The 14,321-nt window shown below is 36.7% G+C and overlaps 1 protein-coding gene across 2 annotated transcripts in view; it reads left to right on the top strand.

Moving 5' to 3' along the window:
• Positions 1 to 14,321, top strand: part of rabgap1l (RAB GTPase activating protein 1-like) — a 90,247-nt gene that overhangs the window by 51,458 nt on the left and 24,468 nt on the right. For both annotated transcript variants that reach the window (XM_086089046.1, XM_086089047.1), the window contains exons 14-17: positions 5,567 to 5,680; positions 7,627 to 7,701; positions 9,632 to 9,757; positions 13,478 to 13,621. In XM_086089046.1, coding sequence (XP_085945172.1) covers positions 5,567 to 5,680; positions 7,627 to 7,701; positions 9,632 to 9,757; positions 13,478 to 13,621 — 459 coding nt within the window. The remainder of the gene's footprint in view (positions 1 to 5,566; positions 5,681 to 7,626; positions 7,702 to 9,631; positions 9,758 to 13,477; positions 13,622 to 14,321) is intronic.

Raw genomic sequence — 14,321 nt, forward strand, 5'->3', positions numbered from 1 at the left:
CCTTGACTCCCCTGCGCTTTGTTATTATTTGCTGAATTCTAGTTAAGAGGGACCATTGAATGAGCTTAACATTGGCACTTATGTTACAGGTCTGTATGTAAAAATGATGTTTGCACTAAAATACACTCCCTGAAAAACTCAGGAGTGATTTTGACTTTAAGCACAAATTGTTAGGCCCATTAATTATGTGCAGGGCCTGCTTGTTTTCTGCTTGCCATTCTGCTTGTCATTGAAGGAAAACATTAGCAGGATTAGTATTGTTTAAAAAAATTGTTTAATTGCATTGCACCATGAAAGGCATACAACATCCAAACAAATCAGGCCAATGACCCGCTTTGATAGGATAGGCCAAAAGTCACAGCAAGTTAATAAACATACACTTTCTAGAGTTAGTTAGAAAATCACTTATTAGTAACGATTCATTGTTTTTTTGTTATACAAGCGTGTATGTGCATATACAGGTAGTTTAAAAATAAACGCAGGCACGAATGAAGAGCTATGATAGTGAGGCAGCTCCATACAATGCAAAAAGGCACACACAGCAGGCGGGTCGATGCTTGGGTTCTGAGTTCAAGGGCATGTCAACATTACTCTGAAGACAAACCGGCTGTTCTCTCGAAACCATTCCCTGTTTCTATACTTAACCCTCGAGTGGCTAAAGCTTACAGACTGAACGACATGATAGTGGCAGAGAGTGCGACGACCTGGACACAAATTTAACAGGATAAAAGTAACGATGAATCAGTAGATATGGGTATTTTATCGTGACGCATGGGATTTAAAGTCAAAACACCGTAAAATACAAAATTAATAAGACTAAAAAGAAAACATAAATTACTGGGACCGCAAACCCGAAGACTGCGATAGAGGGATTTTACTGTTAAAGGTTTAAAGGAGGACAGACAAAAAGTTCAGTTTTCAGCAAACAGTACTTGTATATTATATTTATGAAAAATTGTCTTCTAAACAGTGTAGTATTTTGCATTGTTTGGTATAAACTTCGATTCAAAGGCAGACTGTTATTTCCTGTTGTTAGCTTGTTGAGAGCTTTGCTCGGAGCTCATTATATTTTGGTTATATTTCCTTTGTTTTGGCATCTTTTGTTACGCAATCCTGCGACATTCCTAATTAAATCACCACTTATGTTTACAGTCACCTGTTGTTTTTAATGTTAGCGGCGATGTGTACAAGAGTCGTCACATTAGTTGAGGGCTTATCAGGGATTTAAACCCGGGATCTCTTGTATTGATTACAAAGGGGACCTGAAAAATGTGGCATTTTTGTTTTGAAATTGATGTTAACGTTAGCTTTTATGACAATAAATTTGTTTAGTAAAATAGAGTAGACAAGATGGGTCTTTCTTCAGTATTATGCCATAACGTTGATTTGCATTTAGTGAAGAATCGAGTTGTAGTTTTAAAAGCTCTGTTTTCTGCCACTCACTTTTATTGACATGTGCCTTTCTTTTAAAATTCCATTTCAGCATGATTTTCTGTGGCATTTAGACCCTCGCAGTTGGAGGCTAGCAAGTAGTTAATATGCGAAAACACTTTGAGGTTTTGTACTCTCTGTCCAGTTCAGCGTTGAAATGGTTTATTTAAAGGATCGTGCATATTTATTGTATAATGTGGACATCTCTAAACGAGGTCCAACTGTGATCGCCGTAGAGTTTTTATTTTATTTTATTTTTTTATAAATAAATCTTTGGACACACTGACATGAGCAGTCAAGCGCTAATGTACTTGTACACATTCAAAAGGTCAGAATACTTCAGAAGCTGCCTTTTGGAACCCTGTCCAGTAAATGCAGGGCATTTTAACGGCAGCACTAAATAAGTAACTATCTCCATTAAATTATTAGTTAATTAAATAAAGTAAACTCAAGGAGTTTAGAAATACACAACTTGATTTTTTTCTTCTTCTTGATTTCCAATACAGTTGCTATTTACTTGTTAAAAAATTTAATCAGTCATATAATCCAAGTAGCATATTAATTGAATTACATTTATTCCAATACCAAATATGCTAATAAACATGAAAGAAATTCAATATCAATAAAATATATATTTATAATGTGTATTTTTCTGGTATTTTCTGTGTTTAATGGAGATGTGTGTGTAGCAGTAGCAGGTGTCGGTATCGGGCCCATACCATGCCTTAGTTCAATGTATCGGTACTCACAACAACAACTGATACCAGTAAGGATGTTTGATACAGATACTGGTGCAAGTACTCAACTCTTGTGTAGTCAACGATGCCGATACCACATACCAATACCATTAGAACATTTCTCCCAAAAAACAATAAACAATCATTTTAAAGAAATACCTATAAATTCCAGTAGAGCATATTTCCTTAAAATTGCATGATATTAATGGCAATTTTCTGTTCTTCTAAATTTAATTCCTGTTCGTAAAACGTCCACAAGAGACTTGTGACATTATGAGTACAGATTCCGTGAAATAAGGCCAGGTATTAGCCCGATACTGATGCCTGCTATTGGAACCATCCCTAGATATCAGTATAGGTTGCCCTCTTGTGGCTGTTTTGTTTTTTTTTACAATCAGGAACTAGAAATTAGAGAATAGAAAATTGCCATTAATTTCATGCAATTTTAAGGGGAAATTAAATGCTATGTTAGGATAGACCATTCTTTAAAATCATCTGCCGTGGTTTTATTTTTAGAAATGTTATAGAACAAAACTACTAGTGGTATCAGTACTTGGTATCGTTATAGGTGACTACTCAAGAGTTGACTACTCGTACTGGTATCGGTATGAAAAAAAGTGATATTGAACATCCCAAGTATTTAGTATCCATGTTTTTGAAATGCGGCAAGGCTTCAGACTGCCCCTAATTGGTATTTTGCCTCTAAATTAGAAATGTGTCATCTACTTGTGCATGTATGACCAGTAAATTTGCCGTTTTTTGAAAATGAGTAGAAATGTGAATATTTAATTAGCATGTTGATTTACAGTGTACACCTACATTTTCTACTTTTCACTTCCAAATGTGCTGAGCCATATTTTGTAAAGCATGCTCTTTACATTTAAATGTAATCTTCTTTCTCATGTGTCTTAGTTGAGGCATTTTTTACCAGATGAATATTCACTGTTATTTTTGTACAATAATGTTATTCTGTGTAGCTTCTTCAAATGTTATTTAGGAATCTCATTAAGGGAATTAGATAATTCTGTGAGGTTAAAAATAGCATTACAATTGCACGCTATACTGCTTTCATCCATACAAAGTTGTTTGTGTGGGATAACAAACATAATGATTTCTAGCTGTTATAGTCATCTGTAACCCAAAATGCACAAAAGGACCACCTCCATGATGCAAGTCTTATTAAAACATGGCACGCATTATTTGGTGTAGAAACCAAATGGCATGTGAATGAAATGTCTTTTAATTCGACAGCTGAGATTCAAACACAAAACCTCGCAACTGTGAGGCGATCATCCTTTCCGTGTATTTCAAAATAACGATCCTTTCCGATGACAAGATATATTTCTGTTCATTGTTTGTGAGAAAGCACGAGCAGCTTGTTTTCCCGCCACGCTGTAACAAAACATTAATGATGCAGCATTTCAATGACTCTAGACATACAGTACAGCCAGAGTGATAAATAAATATCTTCAGTGGGTCCTGCAACAGATGGTACGGCTCCAACAGAGGCCCGACTGACTGCAGCATCATCTAGTCACTTTGTGATTTTGTGATGAGACGGACGTGGGCAGCCCAAATCCACAGAAAATTGATGGCAAGAACCTTGAACTTTAAACAAGGAGACTTGCTGCAGTTTCAAACGAAAAGCGAGTGAAATGAAGTCGATTGAAGGTAGAGGGATCAGGATAGATGACTGCACAAGTAGGATCACGCCTTCCTGTAAGATCATTGCAGCATTTTTTTTTTTGGGAATGAAGATGGCATTTCTGCTTCATACCTCTGTTTTCTGATATTCGTGGCCTCCATTTTCTCTCTGATACACACATTATGGCCATTCGGGCTGAGAGTTGTTCAGCAGCAGCTTACAGAGAGGTTTTAGGTTTCATGAAAGGCAATGACAGTAAAAACTGTGTTTCGATTGTTGTGTTGAAGAGTGAGAAGTGCACTGTAGTAATGTTTGTGTCTGTAGGTGTGTCAGATACTCAGTGTGGCTGAGGCTTGGAAACAGCAAATGCATAAACGAGATTATAACTAGGTTTTTTGTTTCACTGAATTGAAAAAGGATCAAACATATTTCAAACTTTGTACTGGAAGTGTGTGGGCCAAGGGGGGGAAAAACAAATTTTTTGTTAGTATTGTGAATGAAGCAGATGTTGCATTATAGTGCTTTAAAAAAAAAAATCTGTTTATTTTCCAGAGAAAAAGGGAGAGAGTGAGTGAGAGAGAGAGAGAGTGTCTTTTTAGTCATTCCGATTGAAATCATTATGAATGAAGATCTCTGATCACCGGTTTACATGTGACGTGATCCATTCCGATCTGCCGTTTATATGCTCCCCCGTTTAATCAGATCAGCCGCAAGACGCACGGACATCGATCACGTGATTTATAAAGATGGACTTCATTCGTCATTTAGCACAGTAGTCGTGATAGTGTTAACACTTTTATTGAAGCAACATCTTGATAAAAAAACAAGTTTCAAGTACTTAAAAACAAGTTCTCCCCTCGCAGTCAAGCTCTGGGGAGACGCCGCCATTTTAGTGGGTGGAAACGATGACGTCAAGACGCATTTACGTCAAGACAGAGCACGCGCATGCCGGACGCAGCCTCGCCATTCCGAATGAAGTGTATACATGACGCTCGTTTGGATTGACAAAAGCAATTTACCACCCCTGTGATTCCGAATGAAATTCCATTCGGATTCAGCCTTTTCATTCCGATTGAGGGGTTTATATGGAGCATTTTTATTCCGTTTCGCCGGACTTATTCTAATCAGAATACATGGCTCTATGTAAACCAGGCTAATGATATTGGATATTGGTCGTATATCAGACACACACAAAAAACAGTATCGAATTATGTTGGTCTACATCCAAATTCTCCAATATTAGCACTCTTATACAAGCAGTCCATTCCAGATTCTGCTCCTGCTCTTCTGTCCAGCAGGTAATTTTTTTGTCCCGCCCTCTGTTATTCCCACCATATACAGAATGGAAAAAAATGGATTCTGAATGTACTGAAGTAAACTTGCATTTTTATTTTGCACCTCAAAAATGTTTTCATGTTTCAGGTTGAATTTATGTAACCCAAATGTTTGGAATAAATGGGTCATATTTTCTCATACATTCTGTTGCTGATTATTATTCTTTGTTTGAATAGTACCACTTGATCAAGTCTCTTCTAACATTTCATAACCCCCCCAAAAAATAAAAGCATGTATCATCAAATGGATATCTCTATCAGACAGTACTCTTGGCTGCGATATCGGTATCGTATCGGAAGTGAAAAAGTTGTATCGGGGACACCCCTAGTGTTTAGTACATGTCCAATACATTCAACTGTAGCTTTGCTTTCAGGTTTTGTGACACGTTGTGTAATGTTGTACTGTGTACACATTTCAGGATTCAGCTCAGGAGGGAGTGATCACTCGGGACATCCACCGTACCTTCCCTGCACATGACTACTTCAAGGACTCTGACGGCGATGGACAGGATTCACTCTACAAGATCTGCAAGGTAAGAGTAAAATGTGAAATTTTGTCTAAAAGCTAGACTGTCAAAAAACGGATTGCGCAATTCTCAACCTTTATAAATGTAGTTTTGAATACCGACTTTGAAATGGCTTGAAAGACCCTATCTGGGGATTTAAGACTGTGAAATTGCACATATGGTAAAAACAGATCTGAATCAAGCATACAGTATATAAATAATAACACTATTACAAATCCACTCCTCATAACTCCCAAGTTATATATAAGTGTATGCTAGAAGTCAAATGTAGTTCTTGAATGATTGACTAAATGGTCACACCTTTGTTTTTTAGCCAGGGTAGGTTTACATCCGGTGTGAACCCAAGTAGGTCAGTGGTGAGCTAGCCTTCATTTGTATGCAAATTCATGTAGATTTGCTGCTGATAAGGTTGGCTGGATCTTGAGGCATGAGTGGGTTACAGCACAGAGGATCCGGGACCCATTGTGCATTCATCTACACACCAATCTACTCTGTAATCTTCGTGGAGGCTTTAATTTTCTAACCTTTATTCTCCAAGAAAGGTCAATTGAGCCGTGTGAACTTTTCTGGTGACAGTCTGCTTCATTTTGTTAATATTCCATTCAGTCCCGCTGCCACCTAACCTGTACAAGCACCAGTGATCGTGCAGAGATCATTATCGCGTTGAAAATTTGACCGTGACTTTTTAAGAAAAAGGAAAATATGTATTCTCACTTCAATTCTTCACACCTGTTCAGTTTTGTGGAATGATTTTGATGAATATCTAAAACATTTACATGGATAGGACTTCAAGATGGATGCAGGCAGTTTAAAAACAACAACATCGTAATTGTATTGAAATAGGTGTGTCTGGTTTACAATAGATGCTAATACTCGAGCCTGCTGAGCCTGTTATGTACTCAGGCTAACAAATTTAGATTTCTCCCACCAGGACCTCCCCCATCCATCTGTCAACCGTCATGTCACCTTGCTGAGTTGGGAATGTGTGAATACCACACTCCATCAAGCATGTCAACATGGAGATTATAGTCCAGGCAGTTCCACGTCACCACTACCTGCACATCAAACCACATGTTTTTACATTCATTTTCAAGAAAGGGGATCTGACTGTTGATTCAGTCATGAACTCAGCATTGGACATATAGATCCAAAATAAATGATAGTGTGCTGTATATTTCAAAATGTTTAATGTTTTCATTTTCGATTAAACATTTTAATGTCAAAAATAATTGCATAGTTTTTGTTTTCCTTGAAACTGTATTTTATGTAATTACTGGTACGTGATATGTAATAGTACCTTATTAACTCATTCACTGCCATTGACGGCTATAGACGTCAAAAATTCATTTGAACTATTTCTATTAGTTTCACGTTTTTTTCCACTTTTGTTAACAAGAGTATGAAAATGATTGTACATTTAGAACAGATATAAAATTTGTCATTAATCGTGAGTTAACTAGTGAAGTCATGTGATTAATTACAATTAAAAAATGTAATCGTCTGATGCCTCAAATTAAAAAGAAAAGAAAAGATTGTTAAAAATTAAAAAATATCTGTTCTAAACATACAATAAAAAAATTATAGGTTTTCATACTCTTCTTAACAAAAGTGGGGAAAATGTGAAACTAATAGAAATAGTTCAAATTAATTTTTGACGTCTATAGCCATCGATGGCAGTGAATGAGTTAATTTCCCTCGTCTTTAGTCTAGATACCGTAATACTCACACATACACGCTTAAAATAAAACAGAAAGCCTAACGGAATTTTTATTTTTTAATTAGGTAATATTTGGTATTTTTTAAGGTAAAAACAAATAAACAAAGTCTTGTTAGTGACAAAAAATCTGATACTAAAAAATATGGTATTCTGTCTATATTCAATGTTAAGTTATTCAATGTTGAAATTGGTTTGTTATATTATTCTTAATTTCTTTTTCTTCTCTCTCTTCAAGGCCTATGCTGTCTACGATGAGGAAATTGGTTACTGCCAGGGTCAGTCATTCCTTGCAGCTGTTCTGCTGCTGCATGTAAGTAAACATTTAAACATGTACGTATTTTTACTAGGGAGGTTCGATGCTGAGAGTACTCGCCTCTTGAGTAGTCGCCGATACCGATACCAAATATTGTATTATTCTCATTTCTAGGTCCTGAATGATACTGGTATCGGCTTCTGTTGCGACTACCAATACCTTGAAATAAGGCTGGTATAGGCACAGATACCGATACCTAGTATCGTTACTCGCCCATCCCTAATTTTAATATAATCGTTCATTGTAATTTTAACACTGACAAATAATAAACACATTTTGTTCTTGTACACTGAGAGAAAGAGAGTGACTAAAATAAATCATTTCAAAACATTTTCCACCGTTAATGTACCCTACCATCCCTACAACTAATTTTTTTTAAATGCTATTGCGATTTGACACCCTCTTTTAATTGGGGATGTGAATATGTTCAGAATTAAGCAATCACATTCTAACTAAAGTAAAATGGGAGTCAGCACATACGTGTCATCATTTAAAGTAACCCCCAGTAACCCCTACTGTTCATAATATAAACTGGGAATTGTATAAATAAACTTCTTGATTTTCTTTGAATGCACTCACAACTTTTTCTCATCTTCTTTTTGACGGTAAATCAAAACAGTTTTCTCTCAAAGAAACCAAAAAAATCATGTATCATTTTGTGCATGTTTTTAACTCATTCACTGCCATCGATGGCTATAGACGTCAAAAATTCATTTGAACTATTTCTATTAGTTTAACATTTTTTCCCATTTTTGTTAACAAGAGTATGAAAGCCTAGAATTTTTTTTCTACATTTAGAACAGATATAAAATTTGTGATTAATCGTGAGTTAACTAGTGAAGTCATGCAATTAATTACGATTAAAAAATTTAATCGCCTGATGCCCCTAATTTTTAGTAATCTTTTCTTTAAAAAATAAAAATAAAAGATTAAAAAAGAGAAAAGATTACTAAAAAATTAGGGGCATCAGGCGATTAAAATTTTTAATCGTAATTAATTGCATGACTTCACTAGTTAACTCACGATTAATCACAAATTTTATATCTGTTCTAAATGTAGAAAAAAATTCTAGGCTTTCATACTCTTGTTAACAAAAATGGGAAAAAAATGTTAAACTAATAGAAATAGTTCAAATAAATTTTTGACATCTATCGCTGTCAATGGCAGTGAATGAGTTAATAGAATAACTAACCAGTGAAGACACATGGAGGAGTTCAGCATACACGACAGCGATCTTAGATTGATGAAAACGTGGAAGTCTGGTTGAAGTCCAAATAGCATGAGCAGCCAAGGTTAAAGATGACAAAGGGTGTGAGAGACGGGAGAGGTCTGCAGGAGGCACAGTGAGGAGAGACAGTTGGACAATAAGTGCGGAGATGAAGTCATGCTAGTGAGCTATCAAAGGAAAGTCGGCAGGTGCAGAAGACGGCAAATACGCATGGAGAAATGGAGCAAGAGTGGAAAGTTAGGACACAGATTGGGTCGAAAGAAAGCAGGTAGGTTAAAGGGAAGGAAGAAGCAGAGGTTATAGAGAAGATGTCAAGAATATTAATAAGCGCTCAGGTTCACCCGCAGCACATTCAGCCCCAAACACAAACTGTCACAGATAAAATGCCACCTCATGGCCTATGCGCGCGTGCACGCGTGCGTGCATGTGTTTAAGGGCAAAGAGAGAGTGCTTTTGTGTGAGACTGCACATTCTCATGAGATTCACCAGAACTCGTATTTTCACATTGCTTCGTCTTTATTTCAAGTCAGATGTAATATTATAACAAGTTTTTTTCTTCCATTCTTCATATTAAGCCCCAAATTGTCATGTCAGTAAAAATCAACCCTCAAAATCTGGGAACCTTGTGTGATAAACATTTTTTGATACAGACACACATATCATATTTCAAAAAAGTATTTATAGTTACTGTTGTTTCAGATGCCTGAGGAACAAGCCTTTTGTGTGTTGGTGAAAATCATGTTCGAATATGGCCTGAGAGCGCTCTACAAAAACAACTTTGAAGATCTTCACTGCAAGTTCTATCAGCTGGAGAAGCTCATGCAGGTACAGAGAGATGCAATCTTTTCTACATGATTGGAATCTACAGTCTGAATTAATGCTTGGTAATATTTATTGCCTGACTACATTGAGTGAATGACATTTGCATGTAATGAGGGTTTGACTATAAATTTAGATTTCTATATTGCATTGTATGTTAATTTAGCGCCTCCTGGCAAAAACGGAACGAAATGAGAATTTCAATAAATGCCAGAAAGTGAAACAATGCACCACACTATGATTATAATAATAGTGTTTATTAATATGTAATTTCTTCATATTTCATGTTTAAATACGCTGCAGGAACATGTACAGCTACCACCAGATTATTAGGCACGTCCTGTTTTTCTTCATTTCCCTTAATAGAAATTGTGATTTACAGTGAATAATGTTATAATCACATTTGAACTCATTCACTGCCATTGACGGCTATAGACGTAAAAAAATTATTTGAACTATTTCTTTTAGTTTAACATGTTTTCTACTTTTGTTAATAAGAGTATCAAGAACTATATTTGGTTATTGTACATTTAGAACAGATATAAAATTTGTGATTAAATGTGAGTCAACTAGTGAAGTCATTCGATTAATTACGATTAAAAAAATGAATCGCCGAATTTTGAATAATCTTTAAGACTCGTCAGGCGATTAAAAATTTTAATTGTAATTAATCGCATGACTTCAATAGTTAATTCACGATTAATCACACATTTTATATCTGTATTTCTAAAAAAAAAATTTTTTATGTTTTTATACTCTCGTTAACAAAAGTGGAATAAAATAGATAGTAATAGAAATAGTTCAAATACATTTTTGACATCTATAACCGTCAATGGCAGTGAATGAGTTAAATTACTCGAAGTATAGTCTTCCAAATTTTTATGTGCAACAATTCAACTAAAAATTGTGTAGGAGCCATTTCGTGTTGTAGCATGCGGGTCACCAAGATGGCCATTAGGTGTCATCCTTGTTTCCTACTTAAGCCTATTTAAGCCAACAGGTGCTCATCAGGGACAGGTGTGTAATTAGACTTGGCGCAATACAGTTTTTAGACGGCTGTTAAGGTCGCTGGGAGTTGGGCACATTGTGCTTATGGCTGGCAAGATTAGAATGTACTTTGTAACACTTGAAGCTTACGTGAGTAAATCAATTCAAAGACTTGTTTTTACAACAAAGCGATCAAGCGCGTCAAACACTTCAAATGTCTATTGCACCTTCAGTGGCTTTAAAATGGACACAGCCACTACAAATAGTTTGCAAAAACCTCTCAACAAAATCAGTCATTTTTCAATAAAAAATAAATCAAAATTGCTATTTTGACCTTGAGACATCTTTGCCATAGAACCTAATTTATCATTGGGCCACTCTTTGATACTACCCTAACAACACTCACATCCATTGAAATTGTAAGCCCATGGTTAGTTGCTGCCTGTCTGCAGAGGCACCAGCTGCTTCAAATACCTGCTTGCTGCTCATCAGTGGATTTTTTTTATTTTTATACAGCTGCTCTCTTAATACGATGCCTGACAAAAACATTCCTTTTTATGCCTTGATCAGAACGAACCCGTTTACTGTCTGAGTCACACACCAGTTATTTAACAGTGCAATGATTTTTTTGGGGAAATGTCTGTTTTCCTGCCTTTCATAAATCATTGGACTATTAAACACTTTTCTCCTGTTATGCATCAAATCTGACTTGCTAAGTAATGTGGAACAACCTCCTGAGGTCATTTTAATTTATCAATTTAGTTTGATATATGCGTAATGATTTGGAACGTATTAAATTAGTACTGTGTGTTCCAAAGAAGAGACTTGCAGGCCAGTTAAAAGGATGTTTGGTATAACCTTTTATTTTCTCCAAAAACACAGATCCTGATACTAAGTACCGATACCACAAGCACTTTTTAAAAAAAATATTATTTCTTAGCTTACATAAAGTTTCCAAAAAAAACAATGACAGATCATTTTAAAGAAAGACCTATATATCACAACACAATTTTTCAATAAAATTGAATGACTTAATTTAAATAAACCATTCTTAATGGGCATCTGTCAGATATGTGTGCCTTATGTTCCTGATCGTAAAATGTCCACAAGAAAGCAGCCAATACTGCTACTGGCACCCTTTGTTGAGGCCGATATACGATCGTGAGTACCTATACCTTAAAATAAATCCGGGTGTTGGCCCAATACCTAGTATCGGTACTCGCCCATCCCTATTATGTACAAGTTACATATGATTGTAATTGATTAAACCTCACTGGCTCAATTGAATTAAGAGGTTTATGAGCGATTCAAATCTATCTTCTAATACTATCAACGATTCTAATGTAGCATTGCAACTAATGTTCAGTTTCAATTTACGCTGTCAGAAAAGTTTCTTTTTTAAAGGTGACATACAATATTAAGGAAAACTGAGTTTTTATGAGACATTTGATTGGGTGTCTGACAGGCCTAATCAACCTGCGACATTAGACAGCCAACTACATTTCTTGTGTGCTTTTAATGTCCTGTGAATGTGTGAGCGCTTTACATGTCATCATTGCATTGTCAAAATATGGCGCAGTCCTTTCCAGTTTAAAAAAAACTGCATTATTTGTTTAGTTGTGTTTAGACTTGCCCTTGAAGCTCCTCCAAAGCTCCGAGCTGCATATTAGGAAAAATAATTTCAAATGTACAATACAGTCTGTCTCATCTTGCATCAATAGAGTCAAGTCAATATTCTTCTGAATATTGTGGTTATGTCAGATATAGGTTATCAATATGGGCATTGGTCGGAAACCTAGAGCTGTAAAACATGTTGATATATGTGCTGTAATTATTGATTCTAATGGTTAAGTAATGCCTGTCACAGACACATTATACCACGGTTTGATCATAGGTGGCAAATCCAGGTCCAGAAATTAAAAACCCTGCCACAGTTTGGCTTTAGCCTCAGGTGCTAGCTGTACTTTCGGGACCTGGATTTGCCACCTCTGGGTTTGATCTGTGTCACCTTTAACATAATACATATTGCTGTGTGCAATAAAGGGGCACCTTGCATACTCGGGTTCGGTACCTATTCACTTTTATTTTTTTATTTTTTTTACATTTATTAATATTTTGGGGAATTTATTCGTGGAAGACTCTCAATGGAGGTTTGTCCCTGTTTTTTCAAGAATTGTTTGTGTTAATAAAGAAATCTTCCAACACATTTATAATTTGCGTCAGTTAAACGTGAATTTTTGCTATAATAATGTAGCGGGTTATATAGCGCTTTTCTAGATGCTCAGACACTTCAAAATGGAATGGATATGTTTTTCATGCACTCACACATTCACACTGTAGTGGCGGTAAGATACTTAAGTAGGCTGGGGCAGGCTGACGGAAGCGTGGCTGCCAGTGAGCGCCTACGGCCCCTCCGACCACCACCAAATATTCGCACCTTCCAAACACCAGTGTGAGTAGCACTGGAGGCAATGTGTGTGAAGTGCCTTGCCCGAGGACACAACGGCACATGACTTGGGGAGAGCGGGGATCGAACAGCTGACCTTCTGGTTACTGAACGACCGTCTCACCTGAGCCACGGCCGCCACAATCCCCGGGCCGGCCCGGTCACTCTCCTGTACAAATAGCAGGGGTCCTCTATTGCATAATAGTGTTTCCACTTAATTTTGTTTTCCTGTTTACAAAATCCCCCATCTTCTCCCCCCCCCCCCCCCCCCCCAATACTGTCTTCTTTTCTAGGAACAGCTCCCCGATCTGTGGTCCCATTTCCAAGTACTGAACCTGGAAGCACACATGTATGCCTCACAGTGGTTCCTCACTCTCTTCACTGCCAAGTTCCCCCTGTGCATGGTTTTCCACATCACGGATCTGCTGCTTTGTGAGGTATAGTTGGAAGCAATGCACTATATTATATTGAAGTTGTGGGGATTGGTTAAAGGTCTTTTTTTTTTCTAAGTAAGGGGAAATAGTATCAAGAAAGGATTGGACAGAATGGCCGGAGGTTAGTTAGTGTTTAGTATGGGGAGTTGTCAACAAGAAGGGCAAAAAGACAGCTGAAAGGAAGTTGTTTGGATCATGCACAGCAGGTGTTGAAGCCCCAAGTAGAAGACACCGCTATATGACCATCAGCACCAATCCATAGTGCATGCACCCTGCCCTTTGATTTGATCTGTCTAATCAATAAAGATGTGCCTATCAGGCTTTTAGGTTGATAAAATCGTACATAGAAGGCTATTAGGAACCCTTACCCTGGTTCTGATTGCCGATATTTTGAAAGATAGTGTCTGTAAAAAAATAAAAATAATTCTTGCTGCAGCTAAAACAAATACATAAATTTTGTAATGGTTGTAATAGTACCGGTATGCAAGTGCATTGTGTGCATTAATAGCAATTTCTTTGTCTGCAGACCACTCAAAGTACTTTACAATACAATAACTAAATCATATCCACCTGGTTAAGTAGATGAGAGCATCAAAACAAGTCTTCCCTCAGCAGCTCCTTAATATCACATCTCATACCTAAAATTATTCATAGTGTTATCGCAAGGGATTAGATTACGCTTTCCCTCAAATCACCTGATCCC

The sequence above is a fragment of the Leptonotus elevatus genome, chromosome 11, assembly GCF_054856555.1.
Source record: "Leptonotus elevatus isolate MCC_2025b chromosome 11, RoL_Lele_1.0, whole genome shotgun sequence".
NCBI lineage: Eukaryota > Metazoa > Chordata > Actinopteri > Syngnathiformes > Syngnathidae > Leptonotus > Leptonotus elevatus.